Source organism: Tamandua tetradactyla, chromosome 15 (assembly GCF_023851605.1).
Source record: "Tamandua tetradactyla isolate mTamTet1 chromosome 15, mTamTet1.pri, whole genome shotgun sequence".
NCBI classification, from domain to species: Eukaryota; Metazoa; Chordata; class Mammalia; order Pilosa; family Myrmecophagidae; genus Tamandua; species Tamandua tetradactyla.
In genome coordinates, this window is record NC_135341.1 from 55068777 (window position 1) to 55087754 (window position 18978).

At 40.7% G+C, this 18978-nt stretch overlaps 1 protein-coding gene and 1 pseudogene across 1 annotated transcript; one reads left to right on the forward strand and one right to left on the reverse strand.

The window, feature by feature from the left end:
* Nucleotides 1-431: 431 nt before the first annotated feature.
* On the reverse strand, nt 432-6922 carry CCR4 (C-C motif chemokine receptor 4). The gene is made up of 2 exons (XM_077130401.1): nt 5739-6922; nt 432-3371 (listed from the first exon to the last, which is right to left on the reverse strand). The coding sequence occupies exon 2, from the start codon at nt 3292-3294 to the stop codon at nt 2212-2214; it is 1083 nt and encodes a 360-aa protein (XP_076986516.1). The 5' UTR covers nt 3295-3371; nt 5739-6922; the 3' UTR covers nt 432-2211.
* A 4784-nt stretch (nt 6923-11706) lies between these two features.
* Nucleotides 11707-12045, forward strand: LOC143657765 (glutaredoxin-1 pseudogene; annotated as a pseudogene).
* The last annotated feature ends 6933 nt before the right edge of the window (nt 12046-18978 follow it).

Genomic DNA, 18978 nt, shown 5'->3' on the forward strand with positions numbered 1-18978 from the left:
GGAAGGATAGAGGCTGTGTGGGCAACCACTGCTCAGCATTGGACATGATGTGTAATGAAGGACAGTAAAGTCCCTTTGGCCAGCCCCTGTCCCTTAGTGGCCTATAATTTGTGTCACTGTGATTAATGACTTCATTCATTTATAAACTTCCGAGGTCTACCAGGAAAGGGGAGGCAGCTGCCGGTTGGCAAATCCAAAACCATGCAGTATCTAAGACCCAGGAAAATAGATGCTTTTCATTAATTGTATTATTTCTTTCTTTCAATCAACCTGAAATAAAGATAATAATATACTCATTTGACAGATGAAAAAAACGGAGGCTGAGAGAAGAAAGTAACATGCTCAAGCTCGTAAGAAAATGCGCAACTAGGATTTGGCAGATTCTAGCACACCAGGCAAGGTGTTTTTTTTTACAGAGAAACTGCCTAGGAAGTAAACCCACCCCTGACTCCTTATCCACTCTGGTCTCCAAGTACACTACAACACAAGAGGGACTCCTTTCCCCTTCTCAGGTGGAGCTCTTAACGGCGGACCCTCTGATTCCTCCTCCTGGGCAGTTTCAAGGCACCTACACATGGTGAGACAATGAGAATATCAGCAGCTCAGATTCTCAGCCCCATCAGGAGACTCAGACACAAGCATGACCAGGAAGAAAAGGCTCTGTGGGATATAAACAAGTTTATTTTATTGTATCTTATTTCTACAAAGACAACATCAGCTTTCCCTTTTAAAATCACTTTTCTGAAACTGCATTTTCTGGGAATACATTCTTTATAAAAAAAAATATGTAGAGCATGCAATAATATGTAAACTTACAGAAGCACCTCAAACTGATTAACTCAGTTAATAGTTTGCAAGATAGGTTTTTGGTTTTGGGGGGATTAGAGGTCTCCTCACACTTTGTGGCAGTCTTTGCTTAATTCTGATTAAGGCTGTAAAGACAGAGATAGCAATTTATCGAAATGGTTTAAAATGGTTAATTAGATTATTGAAATAATTTATAAGGAACTGTTAACCAAACTTTTAGTCACTCAAAAGTTAAAAAACAAGGGTCAATATTTTAAAAGAGAGGAAGACACTTCACAATTTCATCATTTTTTCGACAGGGTCATTTTAAAGTCACATCAGCAGAAACTTTTAGTTGATTATTCTTAATCGATGGCAAGTACTTCAAAATAATTAAGATGGTATCATCATACTTTATTAGTCCTCTTTATTTTTAATTTTTCAATTTTCAATTTTGAAGGCATTTTTGTAAACAATTTAAAAGACCCCCAAATACATGTATTTATGACCTATGTATTATTTTTAATGTAAATATCATCTGCTATAATTAAAACCAAACAGAACACATCCACCAGCAAATGAAACTGTGTGTGAATTTCCACAAGTGTGCTTGGATTTGGAGTGCCTTGTATTTCATAGTTGGAAATCAGAACGGCTAATGCCTTCGTATCCTTCCACTCGTAATCAACACAAGAAGTCTGGCTTTGATTAACAAATAATCCTTTACAACAAAATAATTAAGGTCTAGGTCCATTACTTTACTAATTGTTTCTGCATATATCTAGCTTCATGCACTATATCACGCCTCAGATATTTTATTAGAAAAAGACTAGTACAGCATTTCAACGTTTTCTATATTGTTCCACAAAAGTTAGATTGATTTTTGTGTGTGTGCACAATGCTTTTTTTTTGGCCTGGGCAGGCTCCAGAAATCAAACCGGGTCTTTGACATGGGAGGTGAGAATTCTGCCACTGAGCTACTGTTGCCCAGCCCAAAGTCAGATTAATTTGAGGGTCCATTTTTCACAGAAGAAGTAGCAATTTACTCCATCAGTCCATTTTCTACAATTCCCTCTGGAGAACTCCATTAGTTCAGATTTGAAGGGACTGATCTTTCCCTCCAATATTATCCATAACCTCATTGAAACACTCACTGCTCAGAGTTCTCCTCCTCGGATTTACTTCTCCCTGCACACAAGCCTGGCGTGAAGAAGGATGCATCATTGCAAGTGAACGCTCACCAGGCTGAAATTGCATATGAGGACACGCTAACTTCGGGGTGAGAAGTCAACTTTCTGCTTTGGATGCAAGTCTTCTTTGTGACAACTGCGCAGAGAACTCTTACTAAAATGCAATTTGAAGTAAGCTCTTCATTTGGGAAGTTTATAAACCTGGGTATTTTGCACTTTGCATTTCTTTTTTTTTTTAGAGAGCATCATGGAGGTCGTGATCCATGGTGGACTGTGTGTAAGATGAGCTGGGGGTGTCGGCAGAGTAGAGCTGGAGGAGCCCACAGTATCGGCAGACCCTAAAAGGGACCTTGCAGGTTTTGAAGAGCTGTATGATGTACTTCCGGAATTTCTCCCCCAGGAAAAAGTAGATGACGGGGTTAAGGCAGCAGTGAACAAAAGCCAGGGTTTCTGTGGCTTGAATGGCATAGTCCAGGTGTCTTTCCAAAGTGCAGCCCTGAAGGACCTCTAGCTCCACCAGAGTTTCAAGGAAGAGTACTACGTTGTAAGGTGTCCAGAACCCAAGGAAGAGGACCACCACGGCAAAGATCATCCTCACCGCTTTGTTCTTCTTCTCGTTTTTACAGTGCTGCAGGGTCCTGATGATCATCGAGTAGCAAAACAGCATGATCCCCAAGGGGATCACCAATCCCAGAATGTTGATCTCCAGGGAGCTCAGAACCTTCCACGTTGTGGAGTTGAGAGAATACCTGGTCTTGCAGTAGGTACGGTTGTGCTCAGTATAACAAGTGCTGAACAACAGGCCTGGAAGTGAGGCGAACACAGCCACTGACCATGTGGCCAAGCTGGTGATGACCCCATAAGTCAAGGTCCTCGCTCTCAAGGAAAACACCGCATGCACAATCGCCAGATAGCGATCGATGCTCATAAGCATGATGAAGAATATGCCACCGTAAAATCCCACCAAGTACATCCAGGAAATAATCTTGCACAGACCTAGTCCAAAAAGCCACTGGTCTGCAGCATAGTAGCCCCAGAAAGGGAGGGAAAACACAAAGAGCAGATCCGAGATTGCGAGATTGAGTAGGTAGACATCAGTCATGGACTTCAGCCGCTTGTATTTGAACAGGACCAGGACCACCGTGGAATTTCCAAGCAGACCAAACACAAAGACCAAAAAGTAAAGGGGCGGTAGGAAGAGGCCCCCAAATGCCTTGATGCCTTCTTTGGTGCAAGGTTTGGGGATACCTTCATAGAGATAATAATTGCTATACAGGCTTTCATCTGGGGTGGTGTCTGTTATATCTGTGGGGCTCATATTTTAAACCTATGGACTCCTCAAGGCAGGTGTAGGCCCAATCAAGAAGCTGATGAGGAAAACGACAGATAAGATTTCTGCAAGAACAAAAACAAATCAAAATTGTGCTGAATGCAGAGCAGAGCTTTTCTTTTTGTTTTGTTGTGTTTCTTGGGGGGGGAGGGGAGGGTGCATAGTCCGGGAATTGAACATGGTCTCCCACATGGAAGGGCAGCATTCTACCACTGAACCACCCATGTACCTTGAACATGTTGCTTATTATTTAGCCCCTGGATCGTTATACATCCTGTCCAAGCTGAAGCCCTCAATTCCTTACAGGACAGCACAACCAAATAAAAATAATCCTGGCCTTTGGAGTCAGAAAGATTTCATTTAAATTCCAGCTCTGCCATTCGTTAACTTTCTTACCCCTCTGCTGGGAGCTTTGTTTCTCTCATTTGTAAGGTGGGGGTTAGCGAAACTCCCTTTTCAAGATGGTTGTGTGGATGTGTTTCCAGAAGATAGCCCCTAGTCTGGGTCACTGAAATTACCCGCGGAAATGACTAGTCTAGTTGAGACCCCCAAAAGTACGGTAACCAGGGCTTTCTGACATAAGAGCAAACATTTAAAACGTGTGCATGAGAAAAGAAAAAAAGGGCGGTGCAACAGTAGCTCAGTGGCAAGAATTCTCACCTGCCATGCCAGAGACCCAGGTTTGATTTCCGGAGCCCGCCCATGCCAAAATAGAAAAAGGAAAACCTGTGCGTGTTTCCTCTTCAGATCGTAACCTCAAAAATTCAGTAATTACTTAGATAATCATTTGGCTAAAGGAAAACCCATTGGTCACGCTTTTATATCAGAGTTGTAATTCCTCCTACATGCTTTGCACTTCATAGATTTCAAAGCGTGCTCACCAGCATTGTACATTTAATCCCTGCTCCATGGTCCTGTCCCTACACCCCTTCAATAAAACTCTTCTGCTGTGAGCCAAGCAAGCATAAGTGACCCATGGTGCAGATTAGTCATGAAAGGTTCAGACAGGTTCAGTGACTTCGGAAGACCCCACATCTATGTGTAGAACTTGCTTATCAGAACCCTAGTCCCGGTGACGTGCTGGTGAACCAGGTTTCTCTGGGAAAGGTGGTGGTGGTGGTGGGGGGACCCTGATATGTGGCGTATGCTGGTTTCCATGGTGTAAAAAACTCTTACCTTGGCCAGTTTCAAGCTACCAAAATTTTAATGACTGCCTCACAAAATTCCTGAATATTTAACAATTTGGTCTCCGGAGGTGGCATGGGCTGGCTCCAGTACACCACCACCTTCCCGGTACTGGCTCCAAAATGTCATCTCAAGTGGGAACACAGCCTGGTCATCCCTGCTTCGGTGACTACTGTGCCTGGGCCAATGTGACACCAACCCAGCAAATGGGCTTCCAAGGCTGGCAATATTCAGTTGGGTAATTTGAGGGAAATTTACACTAAACAGCATATAGCAACCAGTATAAGCTGCCCTGAATCCTAATCAGTCTGATAGGCTTGGAAAAGGCAAATCATGACCAAAACTGAAGTCTCTGCCTCCCCAGTCATCCTCATGTCCTGTCTACGCAGGGAAACAAAAAGTTAAAACCTTCTTGAACATATGTTCACGTGAAAACCAGAGCAGTTCAGGGATTCTGGCCCTCTCCGACTCACGCTAACCCTGCTCTTGCTTCCCTCTTAATCCTTCCCTGGAACCCAGACATTCCTTATTAAAACCCTTTTCACGCTGTTCAGTAATTCACACCTTCCTCCTCTACCTCCCCACCCCCCTTCCCTCCCAAATACCCAAACACCCAAACTGTTTCTAAAGAGAGGACTTTTTATTTGCTTTTATAAACCAATGGTGAAGACCTGGTGGGGCATCATATGGTCTCTAAAAAAGTTTGTTAAACGAATAACAATCCTAGTAACCCGGGTCTCTGGCACAGCAGGCAAGAACTCTGCCACTAAGCCGCTGTTGCCCACCCTCCACTGTTTCAATCAGTGAAAATTAAAGCAATAAAAGAGAGCAAGAAGTTAGGAAATCATCAGAACGACAAACAATAAACACAGCTGGTAAATGTAGTTATTCTGTAGGTCCTTTCTGTGTGTTCTTTCTTGGCCTGGGAGCCTTGATAGGAAAAAGAAAGTAGAAAAAGTTTGTATTTTTGATGAGAACTTTCTGCGTGTTCTCGACACATGCACTGATGCCAGGAGTGTGAAGGGAGAAAGCTCTGCAATATCCGACTGCCCGGCAGATGAGAGCTGAGAGGGTCGGTGCAGGTGTTCGTCTGTGAGCACCATGTGCCAGCTGTGAGCACGGGAATGGCCCAGAGTCCAGAGAGCCAAGGCTGGCCAGCTCCCTGCGCATCCTCAAGACCACACACATGTCTAGAAAACAGACTAGAAAGGGCCTCAAGCCCAAGCAATGTTCCTGTCCCCACTTACCTTGCTTTTCTGAATGTGGCTCTGAGGAAGTCTGGAGGCAGTGCCGGTCTTGCTTAAAAAGCTCAGCGTTAAGAACACCAGGTGCCTTTGAAGGACGCAAGGCTTCCTGTGAACACCAGTTCTATCCCTCACCCATCTATGCTGAGTTCAAACGGGTTTTTCGAGAGTTATAGGCAGCCGAAAATGCAGACTATTAGTCACTCATTTCCCCAGACTGAAAGCTAAAGTGGCTCTCTGCTGAATTAAGGAGGAAAATTAAGTTTTAAAAGCAAAGCTTTTTTGATTTTTGAAAGTGCATTGATTTTATCGCTTTTTAATTTAACAATTTTCCTTTTAATGACTACATGCACTCGAAATGGTTTTCCTGTTTTGGATTAAGGACTGCTTATTAATTTCCGAGATGATGTTTGTTATTTACCTGTCATGAATATACAGTGGCAAGCAACCAAGATATGCAATGTTCTCTACACAAATGGGGTCTGGGGAGGCCAGAGATAACCCAAAAAAGATAATATTCAGGAGTAAAGAAGAGAGCATTTTTTAAAAATGTGTGTGTCTGGGAGTGGTTTAGAGGGCTTTAGTCAAGTACATTCTTTAATCCAATAATAGATATGTCTTTAATCTTGCATAAAGTGACATAACAACATAGTTTCAAGCCCCTTTTCCAACAGGAAGATACCACCTCCTCCCTGAGCCCTTTCAGTGACAAATCATGGAGCATCCACTGACAGTGATCTTGAATGAGAGAGCTCCCTTGGGTTTGGGTAGCAGTGGCAGCCAAAGAGTTGACATCAATCTTAAGCCTTTTGCATATCCTTAACTTTTTACTGGCATTCACATGTTTTGCCTCTGTGTACAGGTGTATAGAAATTTTGATTCAGCTTAAAAGACTCTTCCTGAGGAATCTGCACAAATAGGAATTTAAAAATTAAGCTAGAGCAGTGTTTATCAACCTTTTTAGACATTTTTTTCCCAGTCACCTCCCTCTCCGTGAACTTTTAATGCCACAGATAAACTGTATATCTGTTAATATATTGTATGCACATCTTTGCTTTATACATAAGATTCCCCATCTCCACCCCCAAGAACCAATTTCCACCTCTTTGGGGGTGACAGCGTCTCTATTGAGGATGTATAAACTAGAGCAGCAGTTTTCAACTTCTTACTAGTTAACCTCAATTTTCTCATCTGTAAATTAGGGGTGATTATATGTATCTAAAATGATTGTGGGAGGATTAAAGGAGCTAGTGTGTGCTAAATACTGAGCACAGCCTGGTACATATGCTCAACAATGGCACTAATTGAGAAAATTAGTGGGATAAAAACATAGAAATAACTTTCCTCTATTAAAATAGCTGAGCCTGGCATGCTGCCCTTAGCTAATAATTAGGATCCCAGAAAATATTTGGGCTTAGATTCAATGGGACACATTGAATTTCTGAGTGGGTGTTCAGGTTAAAATCAGGTTTCAGATTTCCCAAATTGCAGAGATTACCGCCCTGGAGAAGGTCAGTCTTTAGGTCTCCAAAGTAACGATGTCATTTTCCGGGAGAAAACTAAATAGGGTTTCCCTCCAAAAAACGGTTTTATATCTAAACATTACAGACACACACACACACACAACCAGTAGAACAAAAAGGATCATATTTTTAGCAACGCCTGTTTCATAAAAGGAGGAATAGGAACGGGAATGGCGAGAGGTGAGGTACTCAAGGAAACAGCAGATCAGAGACACAGTCAGGGCTAAAACCTTAACTCCAGAAATTTTAAGGACACCATCTTCCATTGGACTGAGTTTCTAAAACCAGACCAGAGAGGAGCAGACAACCAAAAACACCCAGGGCAAACCCTAGCCAAAAGCAAGGCAGCACACGTGCATCCTTCGGGGATCCTACAGAAGGAAAGCAGTAACATGAGACTACAGCGCCCCCTGGTGTACAGAGCCTTGTTTCAACACCAAAGACATCGAGGTACATTTCCCTAGCGTATACCATACAATACCAAGCCACAGGGACCAGCATATCTGAAATTGGAAGCCATAAACTCCCAAAGCCTTCGGGAGGAACTCTGCATTACTCGTAGCTGTAGAGCAGTGATGGGTAAGCATCTAGACTTTGGTGTCAGACCTGGGTTTGAATCCCGGCCTCTGCCTCTTACTAGTGGTGGGACTGTGGGCAAGATATTTAAACTTTACGGGCCTCATTTATTAATTCCTACGTTGTTGAGAAATCTAAGCTCTTTGATAATGCTCAGAATATGTGAAACACTTTTTAAAATGGTAGTATTTAAAGACCAGGGATATGCAGCACATAATAACTTCTGCTGGGGCAAAGAAAAGTGTGTGAATAGGATACATTTTGTTGTCAAATTTGCCCCTTTGTTCCACCCTCAAACATCTATGGTGACAAGAAACAAATGACGGTCCAGGCTTAGGTGTGTGTGGAGTAGTAATTTGGATAAAGTAATTTGGGATGGGGAAGATATCAAGAAAATTCTTAGAATTTAGGGCACAAGATTGGTTCATTCTAAAAGTGCACATGCAAAATAGCTATCTGTACTAGAACCACTTCTGCTACGTATCAGTAACTCAAAGAAACATGGTTATGATCTTTCAAGTCCCAAGTTGGCTCTCTGCCTTCCCTGTTCTTAGCTGATATAACCCCCCGTAACCCACAGGCAGTGTAGAACACTGGGTAGCACCGAGCACCCACTCTGAACTTCCTGCATCCACCCCGAGGACGGATGCATCCATCCACTTCCTGTTCTGTAAGTCCCCTAATAAACTGTTACTATTTTGCTATATGGAGTGGCCTGGTTCCTTTATGGTCTTAAGTGCCCATCGAACTTTTGGCACAACCTATTGTGTAGGTTCACAGCCAGATAATTGGCAAACCAGCCAGGAAATTGAAAACAAAGCAAGCCAAGAGAAATAGGAATCCCTGGATAAAACCACAGGATGGTCAACCTTCAGCAAGTAGGGGGAAGTAGCCCATTTTTTGGAACAGTTTGGCCCAGTGTGTGAGTTTAGGGACAACCCTGAAAACACCAGCCAGCCAGAGTGTTACGTATCCTGCAGGAGAACGTGAGGGCAAATGGCAGTTACAAGGAATAGAAGCAATTGTTGCCACCATGTAGCTATTGCTATGGGCAGTTAGATATGCTGCCAAAGCTCAGTTAAAAGCACAAGTGGAATAAGAAGGTTAGAAGAGGCATTAACTCTAGAAAAGGATATTAGGTTAGCATGGTCCAACAACGCTAACGTATTAGCAAAAAAAGTGCAAACCCAAGAGGGACGATTAGAAGCAATGGCATGTAAAGTTGCAATTATGTAAGGAAGAAGGATGCAGGTCCAAAAGGTTATCCAGAGGGAAGGCTGGAATCTGACGTTGTAGGGTCCTTAGGAGAGTGAGGAAGAGGGAGAATGCGAGGAGGGTATTGAATTTGAAGACAAGTCTAAACAAGTCTATACCACAAAAATCTTGTCAATAACCACAAAAATTAAGGCAACCAGGGACCCAGATGACCCTTGGGAAGAGATCCTGGCTCGGAAGCAAACAGTAATGAGGGCGTATATCCCCCACAGGGGTGGAAATGACTAGCATAACTATACATCCCTCTCCATCGGCATCTTTACCAGGCATGGCAAAGACCAGACAGTATTCAAAATGTATTACTATGGCTCATTTTAGCTACAAAATTGGTCTGGCCTAATGAGGAGAACATGCTGTCCACAATAGGCAAATGGTTATCTATGGAAGAATTACAGGAAATAATCAGAGAACTAGTAATGAAGCATGCAGCATATGCTGAATCCTTTCAGGGACCTAATGACGAGCTGTTCACAGCCAGCATGAAGGATTAAATCCTGCAAACCATACGTCCAGTTTGGCATGGGGCATTAGTACGTCCCCATAACATTATTTTCAGTCCACTAGCTGGCCAGGTCATTCAGTAGGTGGCACAGGCAACAGCAGACTTGGGTGAGACAGAAAGAATATGGTCAAAAGGGATAAGGAAAAAAACAGAGACCTTGGAAGGGAAGGAGCAGAGAGGACCTATATATGTAACCTTCAAAAAATTATGGGCTGATTTAATTGCCATAGGTGCCCCAATATTAAAAATAGATAGGGAACCTAATGCTATATTAGAAGGATTCTAGCAAAAGCTGCCTATGGAGAAAATATATCAGCCTCTGCCTATACCTAAATCTGTTCCACCAGAGGAAAGCACCCTAGAGGAAAGTAACTGTTATAAGGGCGGGGGGAGGGGGACCCACTACCCCTGAACACTAGGGCTGAGGCCATGGTCACCTTCAAGATCTTTGACAGCAAGTGATTGGAAGTCTCACATAGAGCTAGTTATCCACTGGTCTTCAACAAAACATTTGTACATTGTAGCCTTTATTCATATGGGAGCAGAATGTGCACTCAGCCTTGGGAATCCCTGGAGATTTAATGGGTTCCTAAAGCTGATGGATGGATTAGAGGGGAAAAACCACATATGTATTGCAAACTTCCCTAATATTACAGATTGAAGACCCCACCCCCTGAAAATATATTGTATGTATTTCTCCCATTCCTGAATATATAAAGGGATGGATGTGTTACAACACCTAGACCTTACCACCTCCATGGTGAATTTCACTGTCACAGCTGCGTGTGAAATCGGTTATACAGGGTGCTGCTTGTTGGTCCCCAATGTACCTGCCCCTACCCGGGAGAGTCACCCATACCAAACAATATCACCTCCTGGGTGAATATGCTGAAATCAGTGAAATGTTACAAGAACTGGCCAAAGGTGGGATCATACAACCAGCACAGAGTCTGTTTAATAGTCCTATATGGATGGTGAAAAAACCTGATCATATTTAGAGAATGACAGTTAGTTATTGAGAATTTTAAAAGGTTTTTTGCTCCTATTCACTCAGCAGTGCCCAATATTGCAATTCTCTCAATAGCTTGTCAACCCAGTTAGGAGAGAGGCATTAGGTATTAGACTTAGCTTAGGCTTCTTCAGTATCCCAGTAGCCAAAGATAGCCAAGGCAATTTGCATTTACATGGAGAAGACAGTAGTAGACAGTCTGGGTTTTGCCACAGATAAATACATAGCTCCTCCATCTGTCACAGGATAGTGACACCTGACCTAGCAAAATCGGAAAAGCCACCAAATGTTGCTGTTTTTCACTATATTGAAATATATATTATGCTTACTTCCAATAGTATTGCATCTCTAGAAATGGCAACCCTACCGCTTTTAACAAGCCAAAGATGGACTATGAACAATGCCAAGATCCAGACAGTTTGTAAAATTCCTAGGGGTGGTTTGGTCAGGTAAGACAAAGGTTGTTCTGGCCATGATTATAGATAAAAGTACAAACATGTCTAACTTCCTATACTGTAAAGGAATTGCTAGCCTTCATAGGCTTATTAAATTACTGGTGACCCTTTATACCCCAACTAGCTCAAATGCTTTGACTATTATATAGATTGATTTTAAAAAGGAGGCCTCACTGGTATTGTGACCCTGAGGCCAATCAAGCATTCCAACAAGCAAAAATAGCTGTAAAACAGATCCAGTCTCATCACCATTTGCAAAAATAAAGGAGGATCCTTACCTCAATGATATATAAAAATCAACTCAAAATGGATCAAAAGACTTAATATAAGAGCTGGAATGATCAACCCCCTAGAAGAAAACATAGAGAAGTATCTTAAGTACCTTGTATTAGGCAATGGTTTCTTAGACTTTACACTCAAAGCACAAGCAACAAAAGAAAACATAGATTAATGGGACCTCATCAGAATTAAAAACTTTTGTGCCTCAAAGGACTTTATCATGAAAGGAAACATATACATGGGAGAAAATATTTGGAACTCACATATCCAATAAAGGATTAATATCTAGAATGTATAAACAAATCTTTCTGTTTTTATATCTGGAGCAATATAAGGATTCCTCCCGGGAAGATGGCTGCGTGTCAGCACAGCTCAGGAATCTGTGAATAGCAAAATCCATTCTGGGAAGGTGATTGTGTTTATCAAGCCCACCTGCCCCTACTGCAGAAAGACTCATGAGATCCTCTGTCAAATGTCCTTCAAACAAGGACTTCTGGAATTTGTCAATCATACAGCCAGCCCCAGTGACACAAACATGATTTAAGATTATTTCCAACAGCTCACAGGGGCAAAAACAGTACTTTAGGTCTTTACCAGAAAAGATTGCATAGGTGGATGTTCTGATCTAATAAATATGCAAAAGAGTGGGGAACTGAAGACATGACGACAACAAATTGAAGCTCTAAAATAATTATAGCAAAATAAATCCCAATGATGTCCTCCTTGCGAACTGGATGGCCTCACCAATGATGATAGCACTTCTTAGTGGATGGATCTGGGGCCATTCTTACACAACTCCAGGGACTGTTTACTTAAATTCTGAAGTGCATTTATCAAAATAATAATAATGGGAGTGGAGTTGGTGGGAGGGGTGTGCTTTTGTTTTTCTTTTGGATCATTATTAAAATGTAGACCCACTTTCCCCACATGGGAAAGAAAGATTAATGAACCATCTTGGGTTTCTTTTGGATTGGCCTTTTGGATTCAAAAAGTCCATGACAAGTTCTGACTAAGGATCCATACATTGACCCAAAAGATTTTGTCTTTGACATGTTTTTCTTACTGTTCTCCATGTGCCAGCCATCCTCCACCTCTAAACCAGTGTTTTTCAGCCACAACTATGTTTAGTCCAGGCCCCCCAGGCTGAATTTTTATTTGGTCTTCAGTACCACCCATCAGTCAAAATTATATTCCTGAGCTTGACCTTATAGAGTTTGCATTAGAAAATCAATTGCTTCTTAAATGTGCTTTTTCCAAACTACATGCATACCCCCTTCAACATCTTTTACCACCTTCTACCATTTGAGAGCCACTTCCCTGAGTCAGTGTTCTCAACCTTGACAACTTATTCATGTTTGCCCCTGCCATTATAAAGGCATGTATTGCTGTAAAAAAATAATCCTTCAACTTAACAAAAAGGTAAACAACCCAATTTAAAAATGGGTAAAAGACTTGAACAGACATCTTTCCAAAGAAGATATATAAATGGCCAGAAAGAACATGAAATGATGTTCAGCATCACTAGCCACAAAGGAAATGCAAATCAAAACTGCAAGATATCATTTCACACCCGTTAGAATGGCTGCTATTAAAAAAAAAGAAAAGAAAATAGCAAGTGTTGGTGTGTTGCTTAGAATCTGTTATGCACTCCAGAAAAGCCTATGTTCTTTTAATACATTCCTGTAGGTGCCGACCTATTGTGGGTGGGACCTTTGCTTAGATTGTTTCCATGGAGATGTGACACAGCCTATTCAAGGTTGGTCTTAATCCCTTGCTGGAGTCCTTTATGAGACAAATGTCTCCAAAAGACAGAGACATTTGGAGAGAGTTCAGAGAAAGAAAATGCCCTAGGAGAAGCCAGAAGGATCCACAGGAGCTGAGAGAGTCATTTTTAAACCAGAATCCAGGAGAGAAGGACCAACAAATGTCACCATGTACCTTCCCATGTGACAGAGGAACCCTGGATGCTAGTAGCCTTTCCTCAGAGAAGGTATCTCCCTCTTGATGCCTTAATTCACACATTTTCATGCCTTAGAACTGTAAATTGTAACCTAATAAATCCCTTTGTAAAAGCCAATCCATTTTTGGATATTGCATTCCTGTAGCTTTAGCAAACAAAAACAGTTGGAGAAGATGCATAGAACAGGAACATTCATTTATTGCTGTTGGCAATGTAAAATGGAGTAGCCGCTCTGGAAGACAGTCTGGCGGTGCCTCAGAAAGCTAAGTATAGAACTGCCATATGACCTGGCAATCCCACTACTAGGTATATACCCAAAAGAATTGAAAGCAGGGACTTGAACAGATATTTGCACACCAATGTTCATAGCAGTATTATTCACAATTGCCAAAAGAGGGCAGCAACTCAAGTGTCCTTCAACTGAATAATGGATAAATAGAATGTGGTATATACATACAATGGAATATTATGCAGCAGTAAGAAGTAATGAAGTCCTGATATATGTGAGACAACATGGATAAACCATGAAGACATCATAATGAGTGAAATAAGCCAGACACAAAAGGACAAATATTGTTTGATCTCACTGATTTGAAACGATTAGAATAAGAAACTCATAGAGTCAAAATCTAGAATATAGTTTACCAGGGGACAGTGTCGGATAGGAAATGGGAAGTTAAGGCTTAAAATGTATAGGATTCTTCAGAAATCCTAGAATGAGCTGAGACTCAGCATCAAAGGATTGAGAAAATCTTCTCAACCAAAAAGGGTAAGAGAGATAAAGAGTCAGTGGTTGAGAGACTTCAGAGTTGAGAAGTTATCCTGGAAGTTATTCTTATGCATTATATAGATATCCCCTTTTTTGTTTATGGTGTATTAGAGAGGCTAGAGAAAAGTACCTGAAACTGTAGAGCTGTGTTCCAGCAGCCATATTTCTTGAAGATGATGTATAATGATATAGCTTTTGTAGTGTGACTGTGTGATTGTGGAAACCTTGTGTCTGATGCTCCTTTTATCTGCAGTATGGTGTGTGGAAATCCTGTATTTTATATGCCTGATTGCTCTGTAAACCCACAACTTCTCTAATTAAAAAACAAACCACAACAACAACAAAATAGACCTAGTCTCTAGGTACTTTAATAGCAGGGCAAACTTGTGAATTGGATGTTGCCAGCTACCAGGAAGGGTTTGGGTGGGGCCTGTGGCAGAAACAAAACAGGAAGCAAGTCCCACTTGGGTTCTGGTTCCAGCTAGAAAAAGGAAGTGAACAATATAGTCCTGTTGAAAAATAACTGTTAGCAGTTGTTTTTCATCTAGCTCTTGTGCAAACAGAGCCTATAACAATGATTTTGCCAATAACTATGTGAAAAGCAGATGGGTCAAAGACACTTATATTTGATCCAAAAGTACTTGTGCATAGGCTAGCACACTACAAAAAAAAAATGGCTTGCTTATTTACAAATAACAGAATTCTCCTCATATTTGCCCAGGTTCTAGGAATTACATAAATTGTTATGGTCAGTTACATATGTAGAGAATCCAAATTCCCCTACACCATCCGTGTCAGCAATGGAGAAAGTAGCATCAGTAATAGAGGGTGTAGGAGCCCCATTGGAGGATGCCTGGTATACAGATGGTTCCTGCACAGGACAACACCCCCACCCCTCCCCGATGGCATGCAATAGTAGTTCAAATAACTATGGACATCATATAGATGGATGAAGGAGAAGGTCAGAGCAGTCAAAGGGCCGAGCTATGAGCTGTCTGGATGGTTATGGTCCATAAGCCTATGCCAATCTCTATTTGCACCCAGAGCTGTGTCATGAATTGTGGTCTGACTCTCTGAATGGGATATTGGCAACAGAAGAAATGGACTCGGCATAAAAATAAAATTAAAAACACTGTTAATAGGTTAAAGTCCTTCAGAGTATATTCTCTGTACGTCTCCTACCCACAACACACACATTCACACACACACACACACACACACAAAACACACATATAAACCACCAAATCATGTCTCTGGAATAACCAATTCTCTCCAGCTCTGATTTTCTATCTCTCAGTCAGTCCTGACTGAGGTTATTTCACCCTCCTGAACTCAATCAAGGTTCTATTCCTTTCCTGCTTAACACAATTGGAAATGCAAAATATTTCAAGAGTATATTTTTATTTTACAATGTAAGTGATTTGGGAAATACAGCAGAACATACAGCATAATAAATGTTAATTCTGCCTTCTTATATGTGAGGGGGGAAAGGAGGTGCGGGGGGAAAGGAGGGGCAGAAGGGAAAGGAGAATATCACCGGAATTTTTATTACAGAGAAATAGTGCAGCCTTCAAGAAGGTGGCATGAAGAGTCACCATCAGGAGGGAAGTTTTTTATGAAACCTTGTTCCTGGAGCTCTGAGAATTCTTGGGTGGGAACCGAGAGGTAGGAGGTGACAAGTGGACAGGCAGACAGAGTGCTGGGGTGTACCATCATCTGTTGCTGCGTGTTTTGTTTTGTTTTGTTTTTTGGCTTAGGGTAGAAAGACAAAGAAAAAACTCTGTCAGAAAACAATAGGGCATAATTTATTAAATAGTGGGGTTTTGAACTTCAGAACCTAGGACTTTCAGCAAAGAAATATGAGTGTTTCAAAGCAGCGGGGGAAACCCTGGGCTACATGCTCTTTAAGTTACTCCTTCAGTCCCCCAATTGTCACACACTGTCTCTCCCATCTCTTAGGAATAGATGAACCTTTCCTCCTCTCGCCCCTTCTCCCCCAGCCCCTGCCATTTAGCTGACACTCCCACATCAACACTCAGACTCAGACCCCGTGTAGACATTAGCACTGCAGGGCTAAAGGCTGGGATGTACTAAGCCTCCCATTGCCAGATGTCAATGTGGAGAGATGAAATATGAAAAGTTGAACAAATACCTCATTTCCACATTGCCACCATGGTTCTCTCATGCCATGGCATTCGAGAACATTCCAAGATAAGATTATTTTTCGTATATTAATGGTACTTAAAAATGCCATGTATAAAAATGTGACTTTTGCTCTTTCTCTGAAAATAAAATTGATATCTTTATATATTAAAACAATACAAAATGATACTGCAAACATGTTAACAAGCAAGAATGTTTGTGTGTATGTGTGTATGTTTGTATATATATACTTTGGGTGCAAAAATTATTACATGAGCAATACACCTATACAATGAGCTGATGTAATAAACTCATGTAATAAAACGTATCTATAATACAATAATATGTCCTGAGTATAATGTCCTGCTGCCTCATACCTCTTTAGGAACTGCGCTTATTTGTGAGACATGGACACATTGTCAGCGTATTTCCAATATACCAAAGTGTATTTCTTTGAATCTTGTGGTTTACTTGAGGGGAAAAAAAGGGGGGGTTGTGATTAATTACTGAGTGCTGGTAAAAGACCCCTCTTGCATATAATTGGGAAGTGGGATTAATTTAGTCAAAAGTGTCAATCAAACTGCATTGTCAAATTTAAGAACATATTTTAACAAAGAATTTATTTTAGAATTCTACTGGGATGTGTTATATAGAGAATCATGAGAGTAAAACAAAGAAATACCTTCTCTACTTTTCCCAGAACAAAATCTGCTAATTAAGTTTCGCAAGTAAGGGAATACCCAAATTAGAATTACAGCTTTTAAACTCACCCATCTAATACATTTTAAAATGCTTTAGCTTCTTTCAGCTTCTCTAAGAGTTTCCATTCAGCTTGTCTACTGCCACTCCAAACTCACTGTCACACCCTCATCTGCATACTAGGGCCTCTCGTGGGTTGTGTGCTATAAAGTCATGTAACCAGTTTATTGTTTATTTAACATCTTCTTTCACAGCTGACATTTAAATTCAGAAGTTCAAAATGAATTTGGAGGCTCCAAAGAATAGTACCATTCTTAAATAATTGGGAAAATTACAGGGGGAAATATATTTCTTCCCATGAAATTGAGTACCAAGTTTCAGAATTCTCACATTTGGATATCTCAAGAAGATCACTAAAATTTCATATCATACACCTTTGTTCTTGCACTCAAGCTGAAATTTTTGCTTTATTTTTACTGTGGTAATGTATCTACATATAATATGTAGGTATATTTTTATATTATATATTTTTATTATAAAATTTTCCATTTTAACCATTTTTACATGTACAATTCAGGGGCATTAATTACTTTTACAGTGTTGTGCTACCATCCTTACCTTCCATTACTAAAATTTTTATCACCTAAAACAGAATCTCTGTACACATTAAGAAATAATCCCCCATCCCCCCTTGTCCTACCCCCTGGTAGCCTCTAATCTGCTTTCTTTCTCTACAAATTTGCTTATTCTAGATATTTCTTATAAGAGGGATCATATAATATTTATACTTTTGTGTCTGGCTTCTTTCACTTAGCATGTTTTCAAGGTTCATCCATGATGTATCAGAACTTCTACCCTCTCTATGGGTGAATAATAGTCTATTATATGAATGAGTATACCACATTTTGTTTATCCATTCATCTGTTGATAGACGCCTGGACTGTTTCCACCTTTTGGCAATTGTGAATAGTGCTGCTATCAACACTGTCTTCAGTTCTTTGGGGTATAATGCTAGGAGTAGAATTGCCAGGTCAAAAGGAAATCCTATGTTTAACTTTCTGAGGAAGCACCATACTGCTTTCTATAGCAAGTGCACCTTTGATAGTCCCACCAACAATGCATACAAGTTCAAATTTACCTATACCCTCACCAACTCACACCATTCTAGTAGGTGTGAAAATGTTGTACCACCCCCAAACTCCAATTTAATGCTTTCATTTTGACAGTTACTTAAAGGGCCACAGCCTGATTATATGCATGTGCAGCCTTTTCATCACTGGGCTTGGAATTAAAACATTAGACAGACATAATGTAAATTAAAATAAACCTAAAGTTATTTCAATGAGATATGTGAAAAATAAATAATATTAGGCTAGGTGAAAGATCCATTAATATGTAAGTGATACTGATAGATCTTCCAAATGCATTTCAAGTAATTAGTCCTTCAAAAATTCTATGATGTAAATGTAAAAATGAACTATGATCAGCAGAGTGGGAATTAAGATTGAACTCTGTGGTGCAGCTTTAAGCTCTACTTCTCTCTTTATCCCCCAACACTTCCTTTCTATTTCCTTACTTTTCGGTAATTTTCTGTTCCCTATTGCCCTCACTTCCAGTTTTAAAACCTGTAGACAGATGCAGGGTACTGAAAATAGATGGTAATTAATATTTTAAAATGTCACCTTCTGTGTGAGACTAAAGCAAAAAATGTTTGTTACAAAATTTATATTTTGACTAGTGCATTTCCTAATATAACTTATGTAGATAGTTTGATTGAATGCCATAAGTACTTGGAATCTCAGGTAGGACATGAGATTTTGCTGGTTTGTCCAGAGGGATGCCCCAATGAATCCCAGAGTGACTCAATAAGTGAGTGGAAAGTATTTGCAAAGCCCCCTTCAGGGAATGGTGAGAAGGGGGAGAAATTCAACTTCCCCAAGTTGAATTCTTGATATTCTCACAAGCAGTGTGGACAACCAAAGCTATAGGCTGAGCTCCAGGTCTTGGGGTTTGTTCACATGAAACTCAACCCCGCAAAGGATAGGTCAAGTCTA

What these genes read in the sequence shown, in the direction of transcription:
- CCR4 (XM_077130401.1), bottom strand. Translation starts at nt 3,294, where the DNA reads ATGAGCCCCACAGATATAACAGACACCACCCCAGATGAAAGCCTGTAT.